Consider the following 25,823-nt stretch of genomic DNA (forward strand, 5'->3'; position numbering starts at 1 on the left):
GCCCGGTGAGAATTCGAGCACAGCCCGGGTGGGCCGGCAGTGCTGGGGGACCTGGCACACCCTCCGCAGCTGCTGGCCCGGGTGCTAAGCCCCTCACTGCCTGGGGCCGCTGGCGCCAGCCAGCCACTCCCAGTGCGGGGCCCAAGCCCACGCTGGCCCGTGACCTCTCCCTCCACCCGTCCCCGCAAGCGGAGGGAGCCAGCTTCAGCCTAGGCCAGCCCAGAGAGGGGCTTCCGGAGTGCAGCAGTGGGCTGAAGGGTTCCTCAAGTGCAGCCAGAGTGAATGCTGAGGCCAAGGAGGCGCCGAGAGCGAGTGAGGGCTGCTAGCACGTTGTCACCTCTCATTTGGATTACCTGATGACAATATGCCTAGATGAAGATGTTTTTGCAATGAATTTCTCAGGTGTTCTTTGTGCTTCTTGTATTTGGATGTCTAGGTCTCTAGCAAGGCCAGGGAAGTTTTCCTCGATTATTCCCCCAAATATGTTTTCCAAGCTTTTAGATTTCTCTTCTTCCTCAGGAACACCAATTATTCTTAGGTTTGGTCGTTTAACATAATCCCAGACTTCTTGGAGGCTTTATTCATATTTTCTTATTCTTTTTTCTTTGTCTTTGTTGGATGGGGTTAATTTGAAGACCTTGTCTTCGAGCTCTGAATTTCTTTCTTCTACTTGTTGAATTCTATGGCTGAGACTTTCCAGAGCATTTTGCATTTCTAAAAGTGTGTCCAAAGTTTCCTGAATTTTTGATTGTTTTTTCTTTAAGCTATCTATTTCCCTGAATGATTTCTCCCTTCACATCTTGTATCATTTTTTGGATTTCCTTACATTGGGCTTCACCTTTCTCTGGTCCTTCCCTGATTAATAACTAACCTCCTGAATTCTTTTTCAGGTAAATCAGGGATTTCTTCTTGGTTTGGATCCATTGCTGGTGAACTAGTCTGTTTTTGGGGGGGGTGTTGAAGAGTCTTGTTTTGTCATATTACCAGGGTTTGTTCATTTGGGTAGGCTCTGTCAGAGGGAAGGTCTAGGGCTGAAGGCTGTTCAGATTGTTTTGTCCCATGGGGTGTTCTCTTCATGTAGTACTCTGCCCCTTTTCCTATGGATGTGGCTTCCTATGAGCCAAACTTGCAGTGATTGTTGTCTCTCTTCTGGGTCTAGCCACCCAGCGAGTCTTCCCAGTTCCAGGCTGGTACTGGAGGTTATCTGCAGAGTCCTGTGATGTCAACCATCTATGGGTCTCTCAGCCATGGATACCAGTGCCTGTTCGGTGGAGGTGGCAGAGGGTACAATGGACTCCATGAGGGTCCTTAGCTTTGGTGGGTTAATGGTCTATTTTTTTTTTTTTTTTTTTTTTTTTTTTGCTGGTTGGCCTCCTGCCAGGAGGTGGTGCTTTCCAGAAAGCATCAGCTGTGGTAATATGGGGAGGAACCAGCAGTGGGCGGGGCCCTAGAACTCCCAGGATTATTTTGCCCTTTGTCTTCCCACCAGGGTGGATAGGGAAGGACCATCAGGTGGGGGTGGAGCTAGGCGTGTCTGAGCTCAGACTCTCCTTGGGCCGGTCTTGCTGCAGCTGCTGTAGGGAATGGGGGTGAGATTCCCAGGTCACTGGAGTCGTGTACCTAGGAGAGTTATGGCTGCCTCTGCTGAGTCATGCAGGTTGTCAGGGAAGTGGGGGAAAGCTGGCAGTCACAGGCCTCACCCAGCTCCCACACAAACCCAAGGAAGGGCCGGTCTTACTCCCACCGTGTTCCCCAAAATTGCCCCAAGTCTGTTTCCAGGCAGAGGGTGAGACTGGCTTGAAAATTTGCCCGAGGCTGTTCCCCTCCCAGCTGCGAAAGAAAAGGGCTGTAGTTCTTCTCCCACCTGTGAAGTCTGCATGCCAGATTCGTGCAGTTCTGGCCAGGAGGCTTCTCACCCTGTTTAAATTGTTACAAAGTTCCACTAGAGAAATTCCTCCTCCCTGTGGAGTTTTATCCCTTGCTCCTCTGGCCACCCTCCCGATGGATCCCTGTGGTGCCAGGCAGGAATGGGCTGCCTGGGGACCCAGCGAGCTCCCACGGCCTTTCTGCTGCTTCCTCTACTCCTGTATTTCGCTCTGCTGAGTCTGACTTACCTCCAGGTGAAGTTGGAAATTTATCTTGCAAACAGACCTTCAGCCTCTCCAGTGGGGGGGTGTGTGTTCAGGAGAGGAGGGTCTCCCTTTCCCACTTCCACAGTTGGGGCACTCACAGTATTTGGGGGTCTCCCTGGCCCTGCAGGAGCAATCTGCTTCCTTCAGAGGGTCTGTGGATCCTCTCAGGATTGCTGGTTTGTTCTTGCAGTTGATCTGGAGCTAAAATTCACAGTGCAAGCCTCTGCATGCTGCTCTGTCTGAAGCTGCAATCTAGTCCTGCCTCCTGTCTGCCATGATCCCAGGAGGTCCCATACAAATAAATTATGATCACAAGGTCCCAAAATAGGCTGTCTGCAAGCTGAGGAGCAAGGAGAGCTAGTCCAAGTCCCAAAACTGAAGAACGTGGAGTCTGATGTTCGAGGGCAGGGAGCATCCAGCACGGGAGAAAGATGTAGGCGGAGAGTCTAGGCCCGTCTCATCTGTCTTTTAATATCTTCTCTAACTAACCTGTAAGCTCCAAGAAGACAGTCGAGCTCTTTTTCATCTCATGTCCCTCACTATACCTAACAAGGACCTTATTAAAAGTTAGTTGACTGGCTAGGTGCAGTGGCTCACGCCTGTAATCCCAGCACTTTGGGAGGCTGAGGCAGGCGGATAACTTGACCTTAGGGAGTTCAAGACCAGCCTGGGCAACATGGCCAAACCCCATCTCTACGGAAAGTAATTACTCAGATGTGGTGGTGTCTGCCTGTAGTCTTCACCTACTACGGAGCCTGAGGTGAGAGAATCGCCTGACCCTGGGGAAGTCAAGGCTGCAGTAAGCTGTGATCATGCCACTGCCGTGACACTGCATGCCACACCTGGGTGACAGAGTGGGACTCTGTCTCAAAAAAAAAAAAAAATTAGTTGACTTGGTAGTTACAACGATGAGTACCAGTTGGACCACATTGTTGGCAGTGCGTCCAGGGGAACAGATGTTCACATTCAAATCCATGAAACTGGAAACAAAAAACAACAATCATGACATTGATTGATAGTGATGTTTACTATGTCAGATTGCTTAAGCTCAGCTATAAAATACTCTCAGCCCCAGCGGTGGGGGGGGGGGGGTGGCTCACACTTGTAATCCTAGCACTTTGGGAGGCCGAGGTGGGCAGATCACCTGAGGTCAGGAATTCGAGACCAGCCTGGCCAACATGGTGAATCCCCGCCTCTACTAAAAATACAAAAATTAGCCGGGTGTGGTGGCACACACCTGTAATCCCAGCTACTCAGGAGGCTGAGGCAGGAGAATCACCTGAACCTGGGAGGCGGAGGTTGCAGTGAGCCAAGATCGCACCATCGCATTCCAGCCTGGGCGACAGAGCGAGATTCCGTCTCAAAAAATAAAAGACTCTCATAGTCATCTTTACATTTTGATTTCAGAGATTCTCAAACATTTAAATACTGGCACTTGACCCAGATCCTAATTCTTGCTTGATGCACTATTTATCTGTATCAAATTACAGTCCGTTCCTTTGAATTTTTTTTTTTTTTTTTTTTGAGACAGTGTCTTGCTCTGTTGCCCAGGCTGGAGTGCAGTGGCTCTGCCTCAGCCTCCCGAGTAGCTGGGATTACAGGCGCCCACCAAGCCCGGCTAATTTTTGTATTTTTAGTAGAGATAGAGTTTCACCATCTTGGCCAGGCTGGTCTTGAACTCCTGACCTCGTGATCCACCTGCCTCAGCCTCCCAAAGTGCTTGGATTACAGGTGTGAGCCACCACGCCCGGCCTGAATTTCATACTCAAAACCTTCCCTTCCTGAGAAGACAGCACCCCTAGGTGCTTGGAAGATATTTTTGGTCTATTGCAAGAAAATATGTATTAGCTGGCAGGGCATGTCCTGGTAACATGGCAGACAGTGCAAGGCTGAGGAGAGGGGCGTCTTGCTGAATAATGTGTCTCCACTCATTTCCTAAATTCCCTCGGTAACAGATGGGTCATCATTTGAATTGCTTTATAAAAAGCTGTCTTCGAATCTGAAGCATAATCTTGAGGGCAGATGCCTCTTACTGAAAGCTCTCCTTATTCATCTAACCCAGGTCCTCGGCCAGCAGAGCCACGTTCCTTATGAGCACCACGGGTTTATTTCATTTTCCTACACCACTGACCCGAATATGCCCGGCGCCATGGGGACTCCGGCTTTGGGAGAAGCTGACGTTGTTATCCCCAGGAATAGCTGTCACTCCGGTCCAGATGGCAGGCAAGAAGGACTACCCTGCACTGCTTTCCTTGGATGAGAATGAACTCGAAGAGCAGTTTGTCAAAGGACACGGCCCAGGGGGCCAGGCAACCAACAAAACCAGCAACTGCGTGGTGCTGAAGCACATCCCCTCGGGCATCGTTGTAAAGGTAGATCACAGAAGGCCGCTGAGGGGAGAGGCCCCGCCCAAGGGTTCCACAGCCTCCAGAGATTTCTCCCAAGTGTGAATGGGATCAGCTGAAGTGCATTATTTTTCTGGCTCGGGCCACCCTCTACCAGCCAGGCAGTAGAGGGCACCACAGATCTCATCCCATCCCTGAGCCATTCCTCCCTAAGGCAGAACCTCCTACAACAGCCTGGGAAGCCTGCTTCCAGGATCTTTTGGAGCCAGGGTATGGCTGCCATCCTTGAATTTGGCAGACAGCACTGGTGCTTGGCTGCTGCCCCGGAAGCAACATCTTGACAAAACTAAGCAGTGGCTGATAAAGGCAGGCGCCCGGACAGCATGGTTCTTTCAAATCTATTCCCGCTGCAGGAAGGCTGCCGAGATCCCCAGCATTGCTGTGCGCTCCAAGTCCCTGAGGAGGTGGCAAGCAGGCCTGGGTTGTCGGCTGGCAGTCCCAGCCCTTAGCTGTCCTGGCTGGTTAACATTAGGGTGGCCATGTCCTCCATGCCTCTCTGTCCCCTTTGGTAAATGTCGGTGATGCCTCCCCTTCTGGACAGAGACGACTGAGGGTGAGATCATGGAGGATCATGGAGGCCAGGCATTTTCCAACCTCAGAAGAAACAATGCTGCGCACAGCTGCCTATAGGAGTCTTCCTTTTTACATAAAAAAACAAGTCTCAGGCCAGGCACAGTAGCTCATGCCTGTAAATCCCAGCACTTTGGGAGGCCGAGGTGGGTGGATTACCTGAGGTCAGGAGTTCCAGACCAATCTGGTCAACATGGCAAAACCCCATCTCTACTAAAAATACAAAAATTAGCCGGGCGTGGTGGCGCGTGCCTGTAATCCCAGTTACTCAGGAGGCTGAGGCAGGAGAATCGCTTGAACCCTGGAGGCAGAGGTTGCAGTGAGCCGAGATCATGCTACTGCATACTAGCCTAGGCAACAGACAAGATTCCCTCTTAAAAAAAAAAAAAAAAAAAAAAAGACAAGCCTGGTCAGAGGGGCTCCCAGTCCTTCTGCCTCAGGGATCACGAGAGAGTCCTGGAAGCAGCACAGAAAAGAGACAGCAAAGGCAGGTGTTTCATATATAATGATACTGGCAGCAGATACTTACAGGTCATGGAAACGTGTGGGAGGAACTGTTCTAAGCAGCATTAACTCTGCAGTCCCCAAAACCCCATGTTCATGATTTCCATCACAGTACAGGTGTGGAATCTGGGACACAGAGAGGCTAAGTGACCTGCCCAAGGTCCTGCCACTTAGTAGTCAGTTCACAGCATACCCCACGTCCATGTTCCTAACAGCTGCACTTCACTGCTGGGTTTTTGAGCCACGAGCATTTCACGTAAAACCTCAATCACTTTTCTTTTCCTCCTTGAAAAGTGTCATTCATGAGTAACAAAATTCTGAAACCTGAGAGTTAATTTTTGTTTAACCTATTTTACATAACTCATTCCAAACTTGCTTTCAGAATTATTCTTTAACCCTAATTTCACAGAATTTTTTTTTAAGAGACAGGGTCTTGTTTTGTCAGCCAGGTTGGAGTGCAATGGTGCAATCATGGCTCAGTGTAGCCTCAAACACCTGGGCTCACGCAATCCTCCTGCCTCAGCCTCCTGAGTAGCTGGGACTGCAGGCATGCCCCACCACACTCAGTGTTTTTTGTTTCGTTTTGTTTTTTGAGACAGTCTTGCTCTATTGCCCAGGCTGGAGTGCAGTGTCGCAATCTCAGTTCACTGCAACATCCACCTCCTGGGTTCAAGCAATTCTCCTGCCTCAGCCTCCTGAGTAGCTGGGATTACAGATGCCCATCACCACGCCCAGCTAATTTTTTTGTATTTTTACTAGAGACAGAGTTTCACCATGTTGGCCAGGCTGGTTTCAAACTCCTGACCTCAAGGGATCCACCCATCTCGGCCTCCCAAAGTGCTAGGATTACAGGCATAAGCCACCGCGTCCGGCCACCCAATTTTTACATTTTTGGTACAGATGGGGGGTCTTGCTATGTTGCCCATGCTGGTCTCAAACTCCAGCCCTCAAGTGATCCTCCCGTTTCAGCCCCCAAAGCATTGGGATCATAGGTGTGAGTCACTGTGCCTGGCTTAGGATTTATCTGTTATCAAACAGCTTTGCAAGGCACTCACCTATAGTAACTGAGGCATTACACAGTGCATGAGTTATGGTTGACTGATAATAAAGATGCTATGTTCTTCCTTCAGACAGAACTTTATGCTTATAAATGGTACACACAAAGTGGTTGTTCACTGGCCACAAGCTAGATACATCAGTTGATACTTTCATAATTATTTTGCAACTTTAAGTTATTTGAAGGACACTGTTGCTTCTAAACAAAATAGCACTCCTAATGATTAAAACAATCACAGTGAAAGCCACATAATACAGCAAGGGTGTGGGACACAGGGCAGAGGCAGGAAGGGGGCTGGTCTTCACTGTCACTGACTCATGGGGACTCCTGCTAAGGGGCTTTGCCTTCCAGGTTTGTCCCTCTCTATAAAGCGAACAGGTTGTCCTGACCAGCCTGGCCAAAATGGTGAAACCCCATCTCTACTAAAAATACAAAAATTAACAGGGCATGGTGGCGTGCGCCTATAATCCCAGCTACTTGGGAGTCTGAGGCAGGAGAATCACTTGGACCCAGGAAGCGGAGGTTGCAGTGAGCCAAAGATCACGCTATTGCACTCTAGCCTGGATGACAAGAACGAAACTCTGTCTAAATAAATAAATAAATAATAAATAAAAAAGCAAACAGGTTGAATTTAATGACTTCTGAGGTCCTGTCCGTTTTGAACATCCTGTGGTTTTCACATTATAAAATATTATCTCTTACAGTGCCATCAGACAAGATCAGTTGATCAGAACAGAAAGCTAGCTCGGAAAATCCTACAAGAGAAAGTAGATGTTTTCTACAATGGTGAAAACAGTCCTGTTCACAAAGAAAAACTAGAAGCAGCGAAGAAAAAACAAGAAAGGAAAAAAAGAGCAAAGGAAACCCTGGAAAAAAAGAAGCTACTGAAAGAACTGTGGGAGTCAAGTAAAAAGGTCCACTGAGAAAAGAATTACAGATTCCAAATTCCAAATGACAGAATCTGCCAGAAGCTCCCAGGGAATAATGGTTCCATCACCAGCATTATTATAGTGCTTCAAAAGAAGTATTTTTGATGAACTTAAAAACAAAGTTATTTAAATGGTGCACTAAACTGTAGTAAACAGGGACATGCACGATTCAAGAATAAAACTCGGCCGGGCGCAGTGGCTCACACTTGTAATCCCAGCACTTTGGGAGGCTGAGGCGGGCGGATCACGAGGTCAGGAGATCGAGACCACGGTGAAACCCCATCTCTACTAAAAATACAAAAAATTAGCCGGGCGTGGTGGCGGGTGCCTGTAGTCCCAGCTACTTGGAGAGGCTGAGGCAGGAGAATGGCGTGAACCTGGGAGGCGGAGCTTGCAGTGAGCCGAGACTGCGCCACTGCACTCCAGCCTGGGCGACAGAGCAAGACTCCGTCTCAAAAAAAAAAAAAAAAAGAAAACTCGGCCGGGCACGGTCGACGGTGCCTCACACCTGTAATCCCAGCACTTTGGGAGGCCAAGGCGGGCAGATCACTTGAGTTCAGGAGTTGAGACCAGCCTGGCCAACATGGTGAAACCCCGTCTCTACTAAAAATACAAAAAATTAGCTGGGCGTGGTGGCGGGCACCTGTAATCCCAGCTACTCGGGAGGCTGAGGCAGGAGAATTGCGTGAACCTGAGAGGCGGAGGTTGCAGTGAGCTGAGATCGCACCACTGCACTCAAGCCTGGGCAACACCTGGGTGACAAACTGAGACTCCATCTCAAAAAAAAAATAAAACTAGGGTCAAGTGCAATGACACACACCTATAATCCCAGCACTTTGGGAGGCTAAGGCAGGAAGATCGCCTGAGCCCAGGAGCTCAAGATTGCAGTGAGCTATGAACACCACTGCACTCCACCTGTCCACTTGTTCTTGTGTGACAGAACAGGACCCTGTCTCTAAAAAGTAAGATAAAACCATAAAGAAACACAGTCAGTACTATACAAGAATAATGGCTACTTCTAGAGGGAAGAAAGGAGTTATTGTGATGAGGCACTTGGAGGGGTTCTGGGGTGCCTGACAAAGTTCTGTTTTTTCACCTGGGTGGTAGTTAGAAGGGTGTCCCCGTATTTCAAGTTGTACCTTTGTCTGTGTGATTGTACCTGTTTTGTAATAAAAAAATTTTTTTGAAATTAGTAAAGTCAATTTTTATGGCAAACTGGAGAATGGAGTCAAACATTAATAGCGTTTGGTGGCAACTTGTCATTTGCTGGGAAGCCGCTGCCCAGTGACACTTAAACGTCAGTTATCCTGATGTCAGCTCAAGACAGTAAAAGAGAAAACAAGGACCGGGCATGGTGGCTCACGCCTGTAATCCCAGCACTTTGGGAGGCCGAAGCAGGTGGATCATGAGGTCAGGAGTTTGAGACCAGCCTGACCAACATGGTAAAACCCCATCTCTACTAAAAATACAAAAATTAGCCAGGCGTGGCAGCACACGCCTGTAATCCCAGCTACTCAGGAGGCTGAGCCAAGAGAATTGCTTGAATCCGGGAGGCGGAGGTTGCAGTGAGCCAAGACTGCGCCACTGCACTCCAGCATGAGCAACAGAGCAAGACTCTGTCTCAAAAAAAAAAGAGAAAACAAGAGGGTTGGAAGAGTTAAAGGCTCTGTTCCTTGTCCATGTGCTCTATCAGCTTCTAGGCTGTATGATGCCCAGTTGTGCCTCTGATGTAGAAACACATTCACTGCACGTTGATTTGCAAGATTTGTAAAGGTGAGGTTCCCGAATCTGATTTGCTTGTAAATTTACATCACTTAAGCTGGATTTGACCTTACAGTTGTTTTTCTTTTAAAGCCATGCTTAATAGCTTGGCTTGTTAGAACTCTTCTGGAGGCCACATAGAAAACAAATAGGAAAAAATACTGGGAGGTGAGAAGGCCATGGTGAGATTGCCAGTTGCAGGGCCTCAGTTCTGCAGTCTGTCCAGTGGGCCTAGGCGGCATGTCCAGGGCATACATCCAAGCACACCTTTCTCTTTGAGGCTGCCAATGAAGGCTCTTCTCACCTCAGTGACAGCTTTGGATGCTTACACATTCAATGCAGGGCTCATTCTACACCTCCTGTTGCGAGTGTACAGGACCCTTCCCCGGCCCAAACTCCCTTTAGAAAATAGTCTCTAGAACAACACCTAAGAAACCAGTAATAGTGGGAAGGGAAATATGGAGCTGGAGATGAGGGAGAGTGGTTTCCGTTTGTCTCCTCTCTCATACCTTTGCAACTTTCTGCCACAAGCAGGAAGGGGACACAGCACTCGTTTCACTAGAGCCTGTTTCTGCTGGCCTTCAGCCTTGTCACGGCTGAGAATTCGCCTCATGCCTGCATCAAAGAAAGACAAGTCTCTCTCATTTGCCTTTGTCTATTGCTCAGCAAAGCAAATTCTCATTGTGGGCATTTAGGGCCTAAGATATAGAGTAAGAATTAAAATCCCTTTGGGAGGCACTGTCAGAGACCACCATGTGGATTCTCAACACATCCAGTGCAGCCCATTTTTTCCCTGGCACCAGAGCAGATAATTCTTCCAGTGAGCACCATATGAAGTAGCTTGAATTTAGGGGTCGCACTTTATGAAAAAGATTCCTGTAGCACCCAGCAAAAGCCCACAGGATAAGCACCTACGAACTGAGAATGGCCTAACCGTGGGTAATAGGCCAACTCAATAATACTGCTTCTGGGCCGGGCGCAGTGGCTCACGCTTGTAATCCCAGCACTTTGGGAGGCCGAGGCGGGCAGATCATGAGGTCAGGAGATCGAGACCACGGTGAAACCCCGTCTCTACTAAAAATACAAAAAAAAATTAGCCGGGCATGGTGGCGGGTGCCTGTAGTCCCAGCTACTCGGAGAGGCTGAGGCAGGAGAATGGCGTGAACCCGGGGGGCGGAGCTTGCAGTGAGCCGAGATCGCACCACTGCACTCCAGCCTGGGTGACAGAGCGAGACTCTGTCTCAAAAATAAATAAATAAATAAATAAATAAATAAATAAATAAAATAATAATACTGCTTCTGGCCGGGCGTGGTGGCTCACGCCTGTAATCCCAGCACTTTGGGAGGCCAAGGCGGGTGGGTCACCTGAGGTCAGGAGTTCGAGACCATCCTGACCAACATGGTAAAATCCCATCTCTAATAAAAACACAAAAATTAGCTGGGTGTGGTGGCACACTCCTGTAATCCCAGCTACTCGGGAGGCTAAGCTGGAAAAATCCCTTGAACCTGGGAGGCAGAGATTGCAGTGAACCAACATCAAGCCACTGCACTCTAGCCTAGGCAACAGAGGGAGACTCCATCTAAAAAAAAAATAAAAAAATAAAAACTGCTTCTGATTTTTTTTTTTCCTAGCATACACTCAAGTTTGCTGCACTTAAAATACACCCATAATGCAACTTCACTTTATCCCTACCTCCGACTTAGCAAACGCATTCTTTCCCCAGCCAACTGTGCTAATGATATCATCACCAAAATGTTTCCATGTCAGATGGGAAAATACAGTTTGAACAGGTATCTCCTACCTCTTGTAAAAAGTAGAGGTTCCTCTCCAAAGACTTTCCTCCCCATTTAATTTGGAATAAACAGTAACTTCTCTTCGAAGCAAAATTTATTCAAAGACCTGTGCTGACATTCTTAATTATCTGCTAGCCGTGGTAAAGAAATCAATGTACTTTATGTTCTTAGCTCCCACAATTTAGCCTAAATATTTGCCCTGGCATGCTTATACTGGTCCAAGCAAGCATTAGGTCATAGCCTGTTCCTCTTCCTTATTTAAAAGTGTTTTTACCTTTCTCACCATTCCACAAGTTATTTCCTCCTTCCTTTGTTCTCCTCTGCCTTTGCCTCTTTTAAAAAGTTTTAAGTTGCTCGCCAATCAGGACAAATACAGAATGTATTCCAGCCAGTGGAAACCGGACACAGCAGTAGGGTGGATGCATCAGGTTACAAATGACCCCGTCTCTTTGTTTGGTGTACTCTCATGGCAAAACTGCTGGCGAGTGTACCCTTTCTGCAGGAAGTAAAAATGGCCTTGCTAAGGAAATTAAATTTATGTTCAAGTGCTATTTCTCCACGGCACCGGGGAACAAGCATTTCAAACACTTTCATGAGAGATTATTTAAAATAGCACTTCTTTAGACCAGGTGCGGTAGCTCACACCTATAATCCCAGTACTTGGAGAGGCTAAGGTGGAAGATCACTTGAGCCCAGGATCCACCCTAGGCAACATAGTGAGACCTCATCTCTACAAAAAGTTTTTTTTTTCCTTCACACACCCATTCATTCAATATGAAAAGTCTTTTAAAAATTATTCAGGCGTAGTGGCACACACCTGTAGTTCCCGCCACTAGGGAGGCTGAGGTGGGAGGATTGCTTGAGCCCAGGAGGTTGAGGCTGCGGTGAGCCAAGATTACATTACTGCACTCCAGCCTGGGTGGCAAAACAAGACCCTGTCTCAAAAAAATAAAACAGCACATAAGAATTCAAGGAACCCACATTTTAATACAAATTGTTAATGAAAATAAGCTTTATTACATCAAGTAATAAATACATACAAAGATGCAAACAGTTTTAGTCATTTTCTTCCAGATGTTTTTATCAACTTACAATAAACACAGAACTGAGATCTACTTACAGTCTTAGTATGAAAGTGTTCGGGGGTCCTTGTTAGGTTTGGTGGGTTGCTCTTTCTTCTGTATTTATAACTTGTGCATTTTTAAAAATTAACTTTGAAGCACTAATAGTCATGCAAATGCTTAAGCAAAAAAGAAGTTACATTAAGCAGAACCTACACTGTATGGCAAATGGGAACCGGCTACTAAGTAAAGCGTGCTGTCAATATGAGTTCAAAACAAAATCCCTAGAGTGGTATTAGCTTATGAAAAGCAACAAAGAACACCATGGGTAACAAATGTATTCAAAAGAGAAGATTAAAGGGAGACAATGGTGTCTTGGAGGCAAACTACAGTTTGCTGTAAGATAACTTTACGTGCATCTTTTAAATCAATGCTTAAAAAACAAAACCTGGGCAGTTCCTAACTACTTATAAAATGCAAATCCTAATTAATTGCAAAATCTTTTCTCAATCTTTGAGACTGTAGGTTCAGAGCCAAGTGAACCAGGGGAGGAAAAACCAAACTGTAACCATTTTGAAAACAAGGGTTTCATCTCAACAGGGGAGATGAACTGTAACTTCTCATCTTGTAAAAAGATGGAAATCCTTCAAAACCAACAAGGCAGCTAGGATCTGGCATTCCGTTCCGTTTCTGCCAAGCACTCCCGAACCAGTCCTCTAGCGTGAATGATGCCTGAAAGAGAGGCAGAGACCTGAAGTCAGCCAGTGCACAGGACCAGCCTGCAGAGCCCATTCTGGTACAGGAAGAGGATCCATCCTTCCACAGCCTGTCCACAAAACTCTCAGACAGAAAGGAAACTGGGGGAACCTATAACCAAGCAACCCTGAAGGATGCTAACAATCCCATCCCTCTCTAAAGCCCTTCCCTCCTCACCACAACTCTTCCTGTCTCTCTAAACATTTTTTCCTGCATTCAAGGTGGCACCAGCAAGCTGTCCTTCCATGACACTGTTGGATGAAAGACGTGTCTCCACCCAAATTCTTTTGCTTGACTGACTGTGGAGATTTTTCTCTGGCTTCTTCAGTCTGAATTCTAGAAAGGGCTTGATCGGCGTAAGTAAGCAAGAGAATGGCTCCAGCTGCACACGTAAGGGCGCAGAGAACTGACTGCTGCCCACGCGGGACCCTGGGTCCACGAGGACAACCCCACAAGACTCTGCAGCTACCTTCTGCCTGATGAATCTTCCCGTCTTTTGTCTCTATGGTTTGGTGGTTACCTTCTTTTTCCTTCTGCCTCTACTGAACTTCATGAAATATGATCTTTTAATAGACACTAAGGATTCTATTCCTTCTAATACATGACTCCCAGAGGCCACTGGGAATGACATCCCACATCATCACCTCACAAATCTTAGAATCTAACTCAGAGCCTTGGAGAATGTTTTCTGTGAGGAACAGACAGCAAATATTTTGAGCTTTGCAGGCTACACAGTCTCCGACACAACTACTCCACTCAAATTTTTTTTGAGACAGCATCTTGCCCTGTCACCCAGGCTGGAGTGCAGTGGCATGATCACAGCTCACTGCAGCCTCAACCTCCCAGAATCAGGTGATCCTCCCACCTCAGCCTCCGGAGAAGCTGGGACTGTAGGCACACACCACCATGCCTGGCTGTTTTATTATTATTTGTAGAGATGGGAGTCTCACTATGTTGCTCCTGGCTTCAGCCTCCCAAACTGCTGGATTACAGGCGTGCACCATCACACCTGGCCCCACAAACCTTTATTTATGAACACTTAAGTCTGAATTTCAGATAACTTTCACACGTCCCAAAATCATTTTTTTTTTCAACCATTAAGAACCATGCCTGTCGCGGTGGCTCACACCTGTAATCCCAGCACTTTTGGAGGCCGGGGCACATTGGCCACTTGAGGTCAAGTGTTTGAGACCAGCCTGGCCAACATGGTACAACCCCATCTGTACTAAAAATACAAAAATTAGATGGGCGTGGTGGTGGGCGCCTATAATCCCAGCTACTCGGGAGGCTGAGGCAGGAGAATTGCTTGAACCCGGGAGGCAGAGGTTGCAGTGAGCCGAGATTGTGCCATTGCACTCCAGCCTGGGTGATAGAGCAAGACTCCGTCTCAAAACAAACAAACAAACAAACAAAAAAAACACTATTCTTGACTCTTGGCTCATGGGCTGTAGTTGCCAACCTACCTACAATGCTCCTATGCTCCTAACTCCCTGACCCCTCTATGACGTGTTTTCTTTTTTTTAATTTTTTTTTTTTTTTTTTGAGACGGAGTCTTGCTCTGTCTCCCAGGCGGGAGTGCAATGGCGCGATCTCGGCTCACTGCAAGCTCCGCCTCCCGGGTTCATGCCATTCTCCTGCCTCAGCCTCCCGAGTAGCTGGGACTACAGGCGCCCGCCAACACGTCCGGCTAATTTTTTGTATTTTTAGTAGAGATGGGGTTTCACTGTGTTAGCCAGGATGGTCTCGATCTCCTGACCTCGTGATCCGCCCGCCTCGGCCTCCCAAAGTGCTGGGATTACAGGCTTGAGCCACCGCGCCCGGCCTATGACGTGTTTTCACCCTGCTGTGACATGAGGTTGGTAAGCTTGGGCTTGGCTGTTGGCCAAGGGGTAGCACTAGGTCTTCCTTGTTACTAAAACACTGGCAGTTTGTACGCATTTGCTGACTTGAACCAGTGCCTTTTCTGGGTGACTGCAAATCACCTGTTGGACTCTGGGACCCAGCATCTTCCCAGGAATTTCCATTCGGGTAACCAGCACCCCAGCTACCGGAGAGCAGGCGAGACCAGGGTTGGGCTCTGCATCCCTTCCCCAGGCCCTCTTCAATCACATCCTCTAACCCTGCTAATCCCAACCTAGCTTTCAGATCCGTCAACCTCTTCACAAAGGTTTCATAAACTCCAGAGCAACCCCGCTCCTGGCAGCAGCCTGTCCTCAACTGGCCCTCGTGTCACTGGGGTCATGACTTCAACTACAGCCCCCATTTATGCTACAGATTTACAACCAAAGAATGTTCCTCTCCCAGGCCGGGCGAGGTGGCTCAATGTCTGTAATCCCAGCACTTTGGGAGGCCAAGGTGGGAGGATCACAAGGTCAAGAAATCGAAACCATCCTGGCTAACCAACATGGCAAAACCCGGTCTCTAGTAAAAATACAAAAATTAGCTGGGTGTAGTGGCACATGCCTATAATCCCAGCTACTCGGGAGGCTGAGGCAGGAAAATTGTTTGAACCCGGGAGGCAGAGGTTGCAGTGAGCCAAGATCACGCCACCGCAGTCTAGCCCGGGTGACAGAGCTAGACTCCATCTCAAAAAAAAAAAAAAAAAAAAGAGAATGTTCCTCTCCCAGGTTGCTTCTCCAGCCTTTTTAAGAACCCCAAGTCCCAGGCCAGGCGCTGTGGCTCACGCCTGTAATGCCAGCACTTTGGGAGGCCAAGGCAGGTGGATCACCTGAGGTTGGGAGTTCAAGACCAGCCTGACCAACATGGAGAAATCCTGTCTCTACTAAAAATACAAAAAATTAGACGGGTGTGGTGGCATATGCCTGTAATCCCAGCTACTTGGGAGGCTGAGGCAGGAGAATCGCTTGAACCCAGGAGGCGGAGGTTGCGGTGAGCCGAGATCGCACCACTGCACTCCAGCCTGGGCAACAAGAGTAAAACTCCGTCTCCAAAAAAAAAAAAAAGAGCCCCAAGTCTCCCCTCATCTTGAATGAGTTCATGGGCTATGGCTCCACTGCACTGTCTCCTTCCAAAATAGAAATCCTGCTCTCCCTCCACTCCCCTTTTATTTCAGGAGGTAGCAACCTATTTAATGTCCTTTCGAAATCAGCTGGACAGTCACACCTTAACACGAGTCCCTTGTGCTCTGTCATCTCCTGCCTGCCCTCCCTCTCCAATCATTAAAGAACAAAGTGCTCTCAGGCTCCCTCCCCAGACCCTAGCACAGACCCACACACTTCCTTGGGTCTCCCTCCAAAGAGGTGACAGCAGAGGGCAGTGCAGGCACCGATGAACCCTGAGCTTGGCTTCCCTAGGACCAGTGTCGGCCAACAGGAGCAGACCAGGCAGGGTCGGGGGCGGGGGGCACTTCGAACACACCCTTGAAAGCCAGCAGACCCCCTGGCAGCACACAGGGTAAGAAGGGCTCCCTGCCTGGGCTGCCCTTCCCAGAAGATCCCTCTGAAGACATCCGGCCCCCCAGGCCCCTCGCCACCAGACCCATCGCCTGCCTAAGGCCTCCAAAACAGGTGGCAACTCTGTAACAAGACAGGAGCTCCGATGAGCAAGCCCCATCCCTAGCCCACCTTCCCACATTTTCCCCAAAAGTCTTTCCAGAGTTAAAGGCCTAGCACTGTGGTCACCGACAGGGCAGCGGGGCCGGGCTTACCGCGCTTCAGCCTCTCCATGGCACTCTTGCTCCCCGCATACGTGGGTCTGATCTCCTTCCCCAGCTCTTCAATGATGGCCAGCAGCTCCGCGTATTTGCTTTGGGGCACCTGGCTGTTCCCAGTTCCCTAGAATCAGAAAGAAATGGGTTCAGCAAAATTAGCCGGGCGTGGTGGTGCATGCCTGTAGTCCCAGTTACTCAGGAGGCTGAGGCAGGAGAACTGCTTGGACCCAGGAGGTGGAGGTTGCAGTGAGCCAAGATCACTCCACTGCACTCCAGCCTGGGCAACAGAGTGAGACTCCATCTCGGGGAAAAAAAAAAAAAAGCGTTCAGCAGCCTGACCCCAAGGCCACAGGCAGGTGGGTGGAGAGGGCCCCGGGCTGGTCAGGGTAGGAAATGCAGCCCAGCCTCAGACTCCTGGGGCAGCCACCTCAGCTGGGCCAAGGAACGTCCCATTCTAGAGGACAACTACAAGTTAGGGAGATGGTCTTCACCCTCCCATCCTCACTCACTCAGGGAGACCACCCAGCCGTCTCCAGGAAGCAAGTTTATCATCTCCAATGAACAAAACAGGGGAACCAGCTCATTTTGGCACAAAACAGTCCAAACAGCATTTCCCAGGATGCAGATGGGTGGGAGGGCACATCCCAGGTGCCGAACCTCCGAGCCAGTGGGGAGACAGAGGCCACACCTGGGCCACTGGGACCACAGCCATCCGCCATGGCCCAGCCAGAGCCTGGAATGCATTCCCTTCTCTCATCCTCCCACCACCACCGGGAGCCCCACAGCAAGCACCCGGATCAGCGAGGCTGGGCTTCCGACAAGCCGCAAGCCCACAAGCCCAGGCTACCAACCCTTGGCCGCCTCCTCCCATAGCCACGCCAGCTCCCTGGGCGAGGTCCTTGCCTCCTCCCTCCTCCACCACCGCCTCTGTCCCCTGGCCTCGTGCTCTGTCCTGTCCTCGTCCTGCTCCGGCTGCTCTGCCTCCCCACGGCACTGCCTCAGGCACTGCCACTCCCAGCTGCGCCTCTGCCTGGCCTCCCATAGCTGCCGCTTCTTCAGCCGGTCCCACTCACGGGCCCACACCGGCTTCTCCTCCTGAGGCAGGGCGGCCTGGCGGGGCATGGCCAGGGAGCCGTGCACTCTGTGAGGAACAGGCTCCATGGTGACCTCAGAACACTGGCGCTGGGGCCCAGCCAGGGAGAGCATCTTCCCGCTGGGAAATTCCCTGGGGTGGCTTATCTCTTGGAGATGTGGGGTGCAGCTGAGATGGTGGCTACCCCATTCCTGCTGTTCGCCAGCCTGGGCTGGGGGTACTAGGATCACCCTTGGGCTGATGAGGAGCCCAGGTCTTGGGCAGTTACCAAGTGGGGGTCACAGTCTGGAAAGTGGTGGAACCAGGGAGCGGCCTCACCCAGGCCACGCTCTCAAATACTGGCCCTCGACAAGCGGCAGCTTGGCTCTCGAGACAGGGCCACCTCCTCTCTGCTGGGCCCACGCTCGTGGAGAGCAAGTGGGAACTGACCCTGTCTTCTGTCCCAGCTTGGAGAGCCAGCGCCAAAGTCAGGCCTCACTTGCCCAGGAAAGAGGAGTGAGGAGACCCACTGGAGGAACGCATGGGGTGGGGGCCTCAGCACAGCTCGGGCTGCTGCCCCTTCCTGGTGCTCTCCTGTCCCCTCCACCTCACACGTCCCCGCGAAGCACAGTCCCCAGTGCCCTCCATTCTGATGTGTTCTGAGCAGGAGTGCAGCCAGGGCCTTGGGCTGAGAAAGCTCCATCCCATCCTTTCTGCTCCTTCGTCTCTTCCACCAACTTCTCTCCTCTGATGGCAGGGAGCATGTCTCCCCCTGGCCCTCCCACCATGCCATCACCCCCATTGCCATACCTGGGTGTAGCCTAGGGACGGTGGCCCGTAGTCACTGAGCAGCTGGCGGTACTGTGAAGACGTCGCCATGCTGGTGGAAGGCGAGTGGACACTCCCAGCTGTGGGGTGGGGAGAGAGAGGCCAGGAGTCAGCTCAGCCAGTTGTACCAAGGCAAGGACTCTGGGTCCTGCAACAGCCCTTGCCCAGGACCCACACCACCAACTGCAGCAGGATGGAGAACCCTGCTCTCCACCTTCAGTTTGACCAGCGTAGAAGACAGATAATGAAATGTAGCTACAAGGCACCCGGCCATCCCCAGCTCTGCAGCAGCCGCTGGTCCTCACAGAGCTCCGTCCCATCCAACCAGAACCTTCCAAGCAGCAGGGCTGCTCCCAAAGATAAAATTACTGCCACTCCTGGCCTCATCTCTGCCCATCCCCTCTCCCTGTGTCCTGGTCCCCAGAGGCTGAGAACCTAGAGGCCGCATCACACCACACTGCCACATAGGCTGGTCGAAAGCAGGCTGAGCTTCCAAGCCTTTTTGCTATGCGCCCAAATCTCTGCTGTGCTCAATGACGGCGAAGACAGGAAGGCCTTGGAGTATTTGAGACCCAACCCTGGCTGGAGACAGGCACGCTGGACATCAAATCAGGAATCTAGAGAACACCACGGCCTCTCTGTGCCCCAGATAAAGCCCCTCAACCTCTCTGTGCCTGTCTCCCCCTCCCCAAAGAGGGGACCAGACTCTTGGCAGTCTATGCCCCAAGGGCTCTGTATCCCAAGAGAGGAGGGTTGAGGCCCCACATATGGGGTGCAACATTGGGGCCTGTCCAGGGCTGCAGTTAGTGACCAAGCAGGGCCCGGCCCAGAACGCAGCCTCCTGGATCTGGCAAGGGAGTCCGTGGCTGGGAGCACGCCGCCCCGCAATGGCGTCCCAGTGGCCATTAGCGGGTAAAGGATATCCTGCAGAATGACAAACAGCGGTAACCATGGAGAATTTACCTAGTCCTCCTCGGCAGCTGCCCGCCTGCCGCCCCCAGAGCCACACGGTCTCTCTCTCAAACACACAGTGGGCGCCGCAGACTTGGCCTCGGGGACGGACAGCTGGTGCCAGGCTGGCCAAACCCACCAGCTGCTCGCTTGGTGTGGGTGAGGGGAGGGGCAGAGGAGGAAGGAAGTTCAGGGCCTCAAGCTGGGGGAGCCAGGAGGAGCCCTGGAGAACCCTGGCTCCAGGCCCCTCGATTTAGAGAAATGGGCCTGAGGGGGTGGCCTCAGGGCACACAGCATAGAGGAGGCCAATGCAGGGAGCCAGCTACCCCGGCACCTGCCCCTCTCCCCAAGAACGGGGACAGTTCCGAGCTGTCTCCCTGAGTCTCAGGCCAGCCCTGGATGCTGCCACTGCAGCCCAGGTTATGCTCCAGCTTGGGCTGGAACTGGAAACGTGGACTTGGATCCTGAACTGGGCAGAGCACCGAGCCACTCCGAGCCTCAGTTTCCATGCCTCCCACGTGGGGATGATGAGACACGTGCGCTATAGGGGCCGGTTGCTTGGGAGGGGGACGCACTATGCCCACGATATCCAGCACGTCCATGGCCACTGCAGGAATTGGGCAGGGCAATGTCCCCCAGAGCCCCCTCACCACATCAACCAAACCCCAGTTTCCTGAGCTTCTGATGTGGCAGCAAGTGTGGCATGGGGAACACAGGCTCTGCCGGCACAGACCTGGGATCTGATCCTGGTCACTACACCTCTCTGGCCTCGAGGGCCAGTCACTGGGGGTAGCATCGCGCACAGCAACCCAAGCGTTTGCAAGATCCCAGCGCCCTGGCAGGAGGGGTGCTGGCCACTTCCCATGCACCCTCGCATACCCTCGGTGTGCCCCTGTCCTCTTCCCCAACTGCTCTGCCCACTGCTTCTCACCTCCCCTTTTCTGTTCTCCCCACTGGACTTCGTGCCAGCCCCAGCTGTGCCACTCCTGGCTGTGGGACCTCAGACAGGCCCCCCGCCCTCCAGTCCTCAGTTTCTCCATTTGTTAGAGGCAGTGCTTCCCAAGAGAAAGTCTACGGGCTCCAGATCCTACTATTTGATGATACTGGGGTTAGGTTTTGCAGGGCTGAGAGGGAGGAGGAAGGAGAAATCGTCCCATTTTGGCTGGGGGACGAGGAGCAATAGCTCGGTGACCCCAATGCTCTGTCCAGGCCACTCCCTTGTTCGGGGGGTGGGGTGTCTAGTCCTGGAGAGAGATGGCGGAAGGGCTCCAAGTTCCACTCCTGGTCACTCCTTCCTGCAGACACAGGGACCAGGACACAGGGACCACGTCAGCGCCGGCCGTCTCGGCGCATCTCAGACAATGAGCGCAGTGTGCAGGAGCGAGGGGTTGGCAGAGGCCAGGAAGCTCCTGGGGCCAGGCGCGGCTCCCCACCCCCACGCCAGACAAAGAGCGCGGGGCCTGGGGAGCTGGCGGCCTTCCCGCCACTTGGGGCGCCTGGGGGGCTCTGGGGCGGGGGAGGCGGGGGCTTTGTCTAACTCCGCCACTGCCACCACCGGCCAGGCCGCGGCTTGGCAACCCGTGAACAGGAGGCAGGGCTGCAGGGCGTGAGGGATGATGACAAGGAAGCCGGAGGAGCAGCGGCGGCAGCGGAGAGTCCATCTTGGATGCTAATGGCAGGAGGGGAGCTGGGGTTCTGCAAAGGGGCCCATGGAGGGGAAGGAGGGGCACCAAAAATCCCAGATCTAGGGATCTCGGCACTCCTGGAAATCTCCACAGGAGAAAGAAGAAAAACTGAGTACAGGTGCAGCCAGCCCAGAACAGGACTTCAGGGGTCCCCGTGAGTGCCGCTGTCCCTGTGACCCCAAACCCCGAGGGTCCCAGTTTAGGGCCCCGGCCCCAATGACACCAGGGTAAGCCTGAGATGTCAGCCTTGCCCAGGCTGGCAACACCAGCCCCTGCCCTCCCCACAGGCCAGAGGAAGAAGGCTGCTGGCAGTCCTACCTGGCAACAAAGCCCGTCTTTGTAAGGTCTCACCCCAGAGGAGGTGAGAACGTTTGAGAAAAAAACAGTGGCTGTTTGCTCTTTGGGACTCCGAGCCCACAAGTGAGCAATTCAACTCTCCCTCCGCACCCTGACGCTTAACCCTTTCCTGCCCCTACACCTCAGTGTCCAAGGTCTTTTTTTAAGTATCGTTTTTATGGGTCCCACTTCTGATTTGGGGGGTTACGAAGTCAACGTTTGCAAACAAGGCCCAAAACTCGAGCAGGAGAGCCAGCGTGGCACCGGTGACCAACGGGGCCACTCCTCTCCCCCTCGAGTCCTTCCCCGCCCCGCCCCGCAACACAACCGCCTTTGGGAAGTCTGTTTCCGACCAAGTGTCAGAGAAGAGGGGCCCCAGTGAGGTCACAAAGCCCGGCACCTACAAATCTCAATGTTGAGCCCACTCCCCATGGCTCCCTCGGTCCCCTGGGCTCAGCCCGAAGCTACCTGACAACTTCTGGAGGAGTTTCCTGGGAGCGCCCGGCTGCGGCCGCAGCCCCAGCAAGGTCGAGGGGAGCCCCTCCCGGCTTCTGCATCGAGGGCCTTCCAGGACCAGCCCTGGGGGCTCCCAGATAGGGCGTCCGCGTAACCCATTGACCCCATGCCCGCGCGCGGGCCCCAGCAGCCCCAGGGCTGCGCCAACTTCGTTCACTCCGCGCACACCTTATGGGGATCCCTGCGTGACCGCATGGGGCAGCCCCTGCTCCGACGCGCCCGGCCGAGGCCCCCGGGCCTCCGAGTCCGCTGCCTGCCGGCGACCCCATCCCGGTCCCAGTCCCGGCGGCCCCGCGACCTCAGGGCCCGCGGCAGCCCCGCAGCCCTCCACCCGCGCCCGCCAGCGCGGGGCCTGGCCCTACCCGCAGCGCCCCCTGCCCTGGCTGCTCCACGACCCCGCTCCCCAGGGCGGCAGGGCCCCGCGCCCCGCTCCCCGCTCCCCGCTCCCGGCGCGGCCCGGGCCGCTCCCGACTCCCGCCGGCAGGGGCCCTCGCCGAGCCGCCCAGAAGCGGGAGGAAAAAGGAGCCGAGAACAAGCCTCCCCCGCCCTCGCCCTCGCCCGCCGCGCTCCCTGCGATCCGCAGCCGCCGGCGCGGGGGTCACCCCGGGCCGCCCACCCCGCACCCCCAGCCGAGGCCCTTGGCGTGCGGGGCGCACCAGAGAACTTTCGCGGCGCGGGCTCGGGAATCATGGCGGCGGCAGCGCTGCCCCTGGCCGGGACCCTAAGCCCCCCGCCCCCGGCCTCCGCGGGCGCCTCCGGCATCCCCGGGCCGGGACCCGACGCGCGGACCCCCAACTTGGCGGCGCTCGGGGCGCGTCGCACGCGGCTCACTCACCGGCGTTGAGGGCGGCGGCGGGCATGTGCGCGGCCAAGTTCGGTTTGTAAGACATCCCCCCGGGCGGCGGGCGCGCCGGGCGCGGCGGGGCCAGGCCGCGAAGGCGGCGGCGGCGGCGGCGGCGAGGCCGGGCGGTAGCGCGGCAGCCCCGCGCCCGTCCGAGCGCCCGCCGAGCGCCCGCGCACTTTTTGTTGTCGGCGGCTCGGGCCGCGCCGGCAAATATGGCCGTCCGCGCCCTGCCGCCGCCGCAGTCTCACCCAGGCCCCGGGCGCGGCGCAGGGGCAGCCGCAAACTTTCCGCGGAGCCGGCGGGGCGGCCGGGGCCGGGAGGGGGCGGCCCGGCGTCAGGGGGCGGCTCCGCCTGCGGCCGCGCCCCGCGCCTCCGGGTGCGCTCGGCGTCCGCAACTTGCCAAAGTTTGGGGGCTGGGGTCCCGGCGGCGCCTGAGGCCCGCGCGCGTCCGGGCGGCTAACCAGCGCCTGGCGCCCCGGGGGTGCGCTGGGGGCCGCCCCCGCGGCGGCTGCTGGAGGCCAGGGCGAACCGGAATCCGAGGAGCACTTTCTTCCCCTTGATGGTGGGGGCAGGGATGGAAAATTACCTGGAGAAAATGGTGGCGAGTGGTGTATTTAACCACGTAGATCATTCCAGACGCCCAGGTCTGGCCAAGCCCCAGGATTAGAATAACCGATGCTTGACATTGATTTCAAATAAATTTCATGTCTCTGTCTGTATGAAGTGGTTTTTAACCCTTTGGGGATCCAAGACTCCTTTGAGACTGACAAAAGCTAGAGGCCTTCTCCACCCCTCACCCCCCCTCCCCGGAAAACTCACCCCTGAATCGCATTGTGCGTAGACTCACTACAGTATTTAAGGGAAGCACCTACTATGCGCCACTCACTGTTCCAAGAGCTGAGGATACAAGAATTGAACTTGGCAAAGTTTCTACCCCCTGGAGTTTACGGGACAATTTTAGATCCTCCTTCGACCCCACCCCCAGCCCATCCTTGGCTCTGATTGAAATGTAACCATCCAGTGTATTTTGGATTTGGATTAGATGAATAACCTGAAGGTTGTGGGGTTTTTTGGATTTTTTTTTGTTTTTTGTTTTTTGAATTTTGGAGTTCTGCCGAAGTAGTAAAGCTCGTTAAAATACATAAGATGCCCACCCTTTTCTGTTGTTTTTAATCGCCATGGTTTGCAGATTTAATTAGACACAGGCGTGCAAGCATCATCCCCGGATCTGGTGACAAAGGCACCCACCTAGGGATGCCCACCCAGGCCTGCTTCTTCCTTTAGGACCAAAGGCTCAGGCGACGACACCCCCTCCCCAGCTTAACCCTCACCCTTGAGATCAGCTGTAGGCCAGCACTAGCGAAGGACGCTCAGTGAAACCTTATTCCATGAATAAATTAATGCCACCCATATGTCTGGTCCCGGGCGCCCAGTCCTCTAGAGCAGCACTGTCCAATGGAAATAGAATGCCAGCCACATAACTAATTTTCAATTTTTCAGTAGTCACATTTGAGAAAGTCAAAAAACTGGTGAAATTGATTTTAACATGTTTTATTTAACACAATAGCTCCAGAACAGCGTGATTTCACTATATAATGAATTAAAAGGAATTATTAATAAGACACTTTACATTCTCTTATCATACGAAGTCTTCGCAATCCAGTGTGTGTTTTATACTTACAACGTATTTTAATTCAGACTAGCCACGTTTCAGCGCTCAGTAGCCACCATAGCTAGGGGTCACCATATTGAACAGTGCAGGGCTGCAGCTACTAGCAGAGGGCCACGGAGACGGACACACCGGGTACTGACTCTGACTCCATCACCCACTGGCTGCTTGACTAGGCCTCCATTTCCGCCGGGCAAGAATCCAGATCTCAGTGGCAGGCCCCGTCCTTTCTGTGAGTGCTCTGAACCGATCTATTTCCATATTGTTATTTAAGAGCCGGGGTCTCCCTCTGTCACCCAGGCTGGAGTGCAGTGGCTTGATCGTAGCTCACTGTAGCCTTGAACTATTGGGCTCAAGTGATCCTCCCGTCTCCACCTCCACCTCAAAGCACTGGGATTACAGGCGTCAGCCAATAGTGTTGTATTTTTTCCATTGTCCCCACTCCTCGCTCTAAGTCCATGGCATCATTTTAAAACTGTTGGCCGAGCGCAGTGGCTAACGTCTGTAATCCCAACACTTTGGGAGGCCGAGGCGGGCAGATCACAAGGTCAGGAGATCGAGACTAGCCTGGCCAACATGGCAAAAACCCGTCTCTACTAAAAATAGAAAAAATTAGCCGGGCGCGGTGGCGGGCACCTGTAATCCCAGCTACTCGGGAGGCTGAGAGAGGACAATCGCTTGAACCCGGGAGGAGGTTGCAGTGAGCCGAGATCCTGCCACTTGCACTCCAGCCTGGGTGACAGAGCAAGATTCCACCTCAGAAAAAAAAAAAAAAAAAAAAAGTTTCAGCTCATGCCTTTAATCCCAGCACTTTGGGAGGCCGAGGGGGACGGATCACCTGAGGTCAGGAGATCGAGACTAGCTTGGCCAACATGGTGAAACCCCATCTTAACTAAAAATACAAAAAGTAGGCAGGCGTGGTGGTGCGTGCCTGTAGTCCCAGCTACTCGAGAGGCTGAGGCAGAATTGCTTGAACCGAGGAGGCGGAGGTTGCAGTGAGCCGAGATCGAGCCACTGCACTCAAACCTGGGTGACAGCGAAACTCTGTCTCAAAGAAAAAAAAAGTTTCAGCAGGGCACGATGGCTCACTTCTGTAATCCCAGCACTATGGAAGGCCAAAGCAGGGAGATCAATTGAGCCCAGGGGTTCAAAACCAGCATGGGCAACATAGAACCCATGTCGCCGGGCGCGGTGGCTCACACCTGTAATCCCACCACTTTGGGAGGCCGAGGAGGGTGGATCACGAGGTCAGGAGATCGAGACCATCCTGACTAACACGGTGA

The 25,823-nt window shown here is 52.8% G+C and overlaps 2 protein-coding genes and 1 long non-coding RNA gene across 11 annotated transcripts in view; 1 reads left to right on the top strand and 2 right to left on the bottom strand.

Moving 5' to 3' along the window:
* The window catches only part of MTRFR (mitochondrial translation release factor in rescue), a 28,128-nt gene extending 19,342 nt beyond the window's left edge, over positions 1-8,786 (top strand). For 3 of the 4 annotated variants that reach the window (XM_055238048.2, XM_063614740.1, XM_063614741.1), the window contains 2 exons: positions 4,195-4,504; positions 7,373-8,786. In XM_055238048.2, coding sequence (XP_055094023.1) covers positions 4,223-4,504; positions 7,373-7,591 — 501 coding nt within the window. In that variant the 5' untranslated portion in view covers positions 4,195-4,222 and the 3' untranslated portion in view covers positions 7,592-8,786. Of the gene's footprint in view, positions 1-2,847; positions 2,893-4,194; positions 4,505-7,372 lie in introns of those variants that run through there. The other variant, XM_063614742.1, reaches the window with a different exon arrangement.
* LOC134732065 (uncharacterized) lies at positions 2,888-12,081 on the bottom strand. Its single transcript, XR_010114990.1, has 3 exons — positions 11,970-12,081; positions 9,868-9,973; positions 2,888-3,112 (listed from the first exon to the last, which is right to left on the bottom strand). It is a non-coding gene; the product is annotated as an uncharacterized lncRNA (long non-coding RNA).
* Positions 12,082-12,146: 65 nt separating this feature from the next.
* CDK2AP1 (cyclin dependent kinase 2 associated protein 1) lies at positions 12,147-23,394 on the bottom strand. Of its 6 annotated transcripts, none has more exons than XM_055238055.2 (4): positions 22,859-23,394; positions 18,522-18,612; positions 16,637-16,763; positions 12,147-12,945 (listed from the first exon to the last, which is right to left on the bottom strand). In XM_055238055.2, the coding sequence occupies exons 1-4, from the start codon at positions 22,915-22,917 to the stop codon at positions 12,878-12,880; spliced, it is 345 nt and encodes a 114-aa protein (XP_055094030.1). In that variant the 5' UTR covers positions 22,918-23,394; the 3' UTR covers positions 12,147-12,877. The 6 variants fall into 6 exon arrangements, with proteins under 6 accessions (XP_055094030.1, XP_055094029.1, XP_055094034.1 ...); XM_055238054.2 differs by having other exon boundaries at positions 18,522-18,619; positions 22,863-23,379; XM_055238059.2 differs by lacking the exon at positions 22,859-23,394 and adding an exon at positions 21,980-22,061 and having other exon boundaries at positions 18,522-18,619.
* Between the last annotated feature and the right edge of the window lie 2,429 nt (positions 23,395-25,823).

This window comes from Symphalangus syndactylus, chromosome 13 (genome assembly GCF_028878055.3).
Source record: "Symphalangus syndactylus isolate Jambi chromosome 13, NHGRI_mSymSyn1-v2.1_pri, whole genome shotgun sequence".
In the NCBI taxonomy this organism is placed as follows: Eukaryota; Metazoa; Chordata; class Mammalia; order Primates; family Hylobatidae; genus Symphalangus; species Symphalangus syndactylus.

Coding starts and splice junctions, on each gene's coding strand:
- CDK2AP1 (XM_055238053.1), bottom strand. CDS start 20,530: ATGGAGAAACTGAGGACTGGAGGGCGGGGGGCCTGTCTGAGGTCCCAC. Junction 18,620..20,421: donor GGGAGAACAGAAAAGGGGAG/GTGAGAAGCAGT, acceptor CCCACCCCACAG/CTGGGAGTGTCCACTCGCCT. Junction 12,946..16,636: donor CATGGAGAGGCTGAAGCGCG/GTAAGCCCGGCC, acceptor CCTCTCTTTCAG/GCATCATTCACGCTAGAGGA.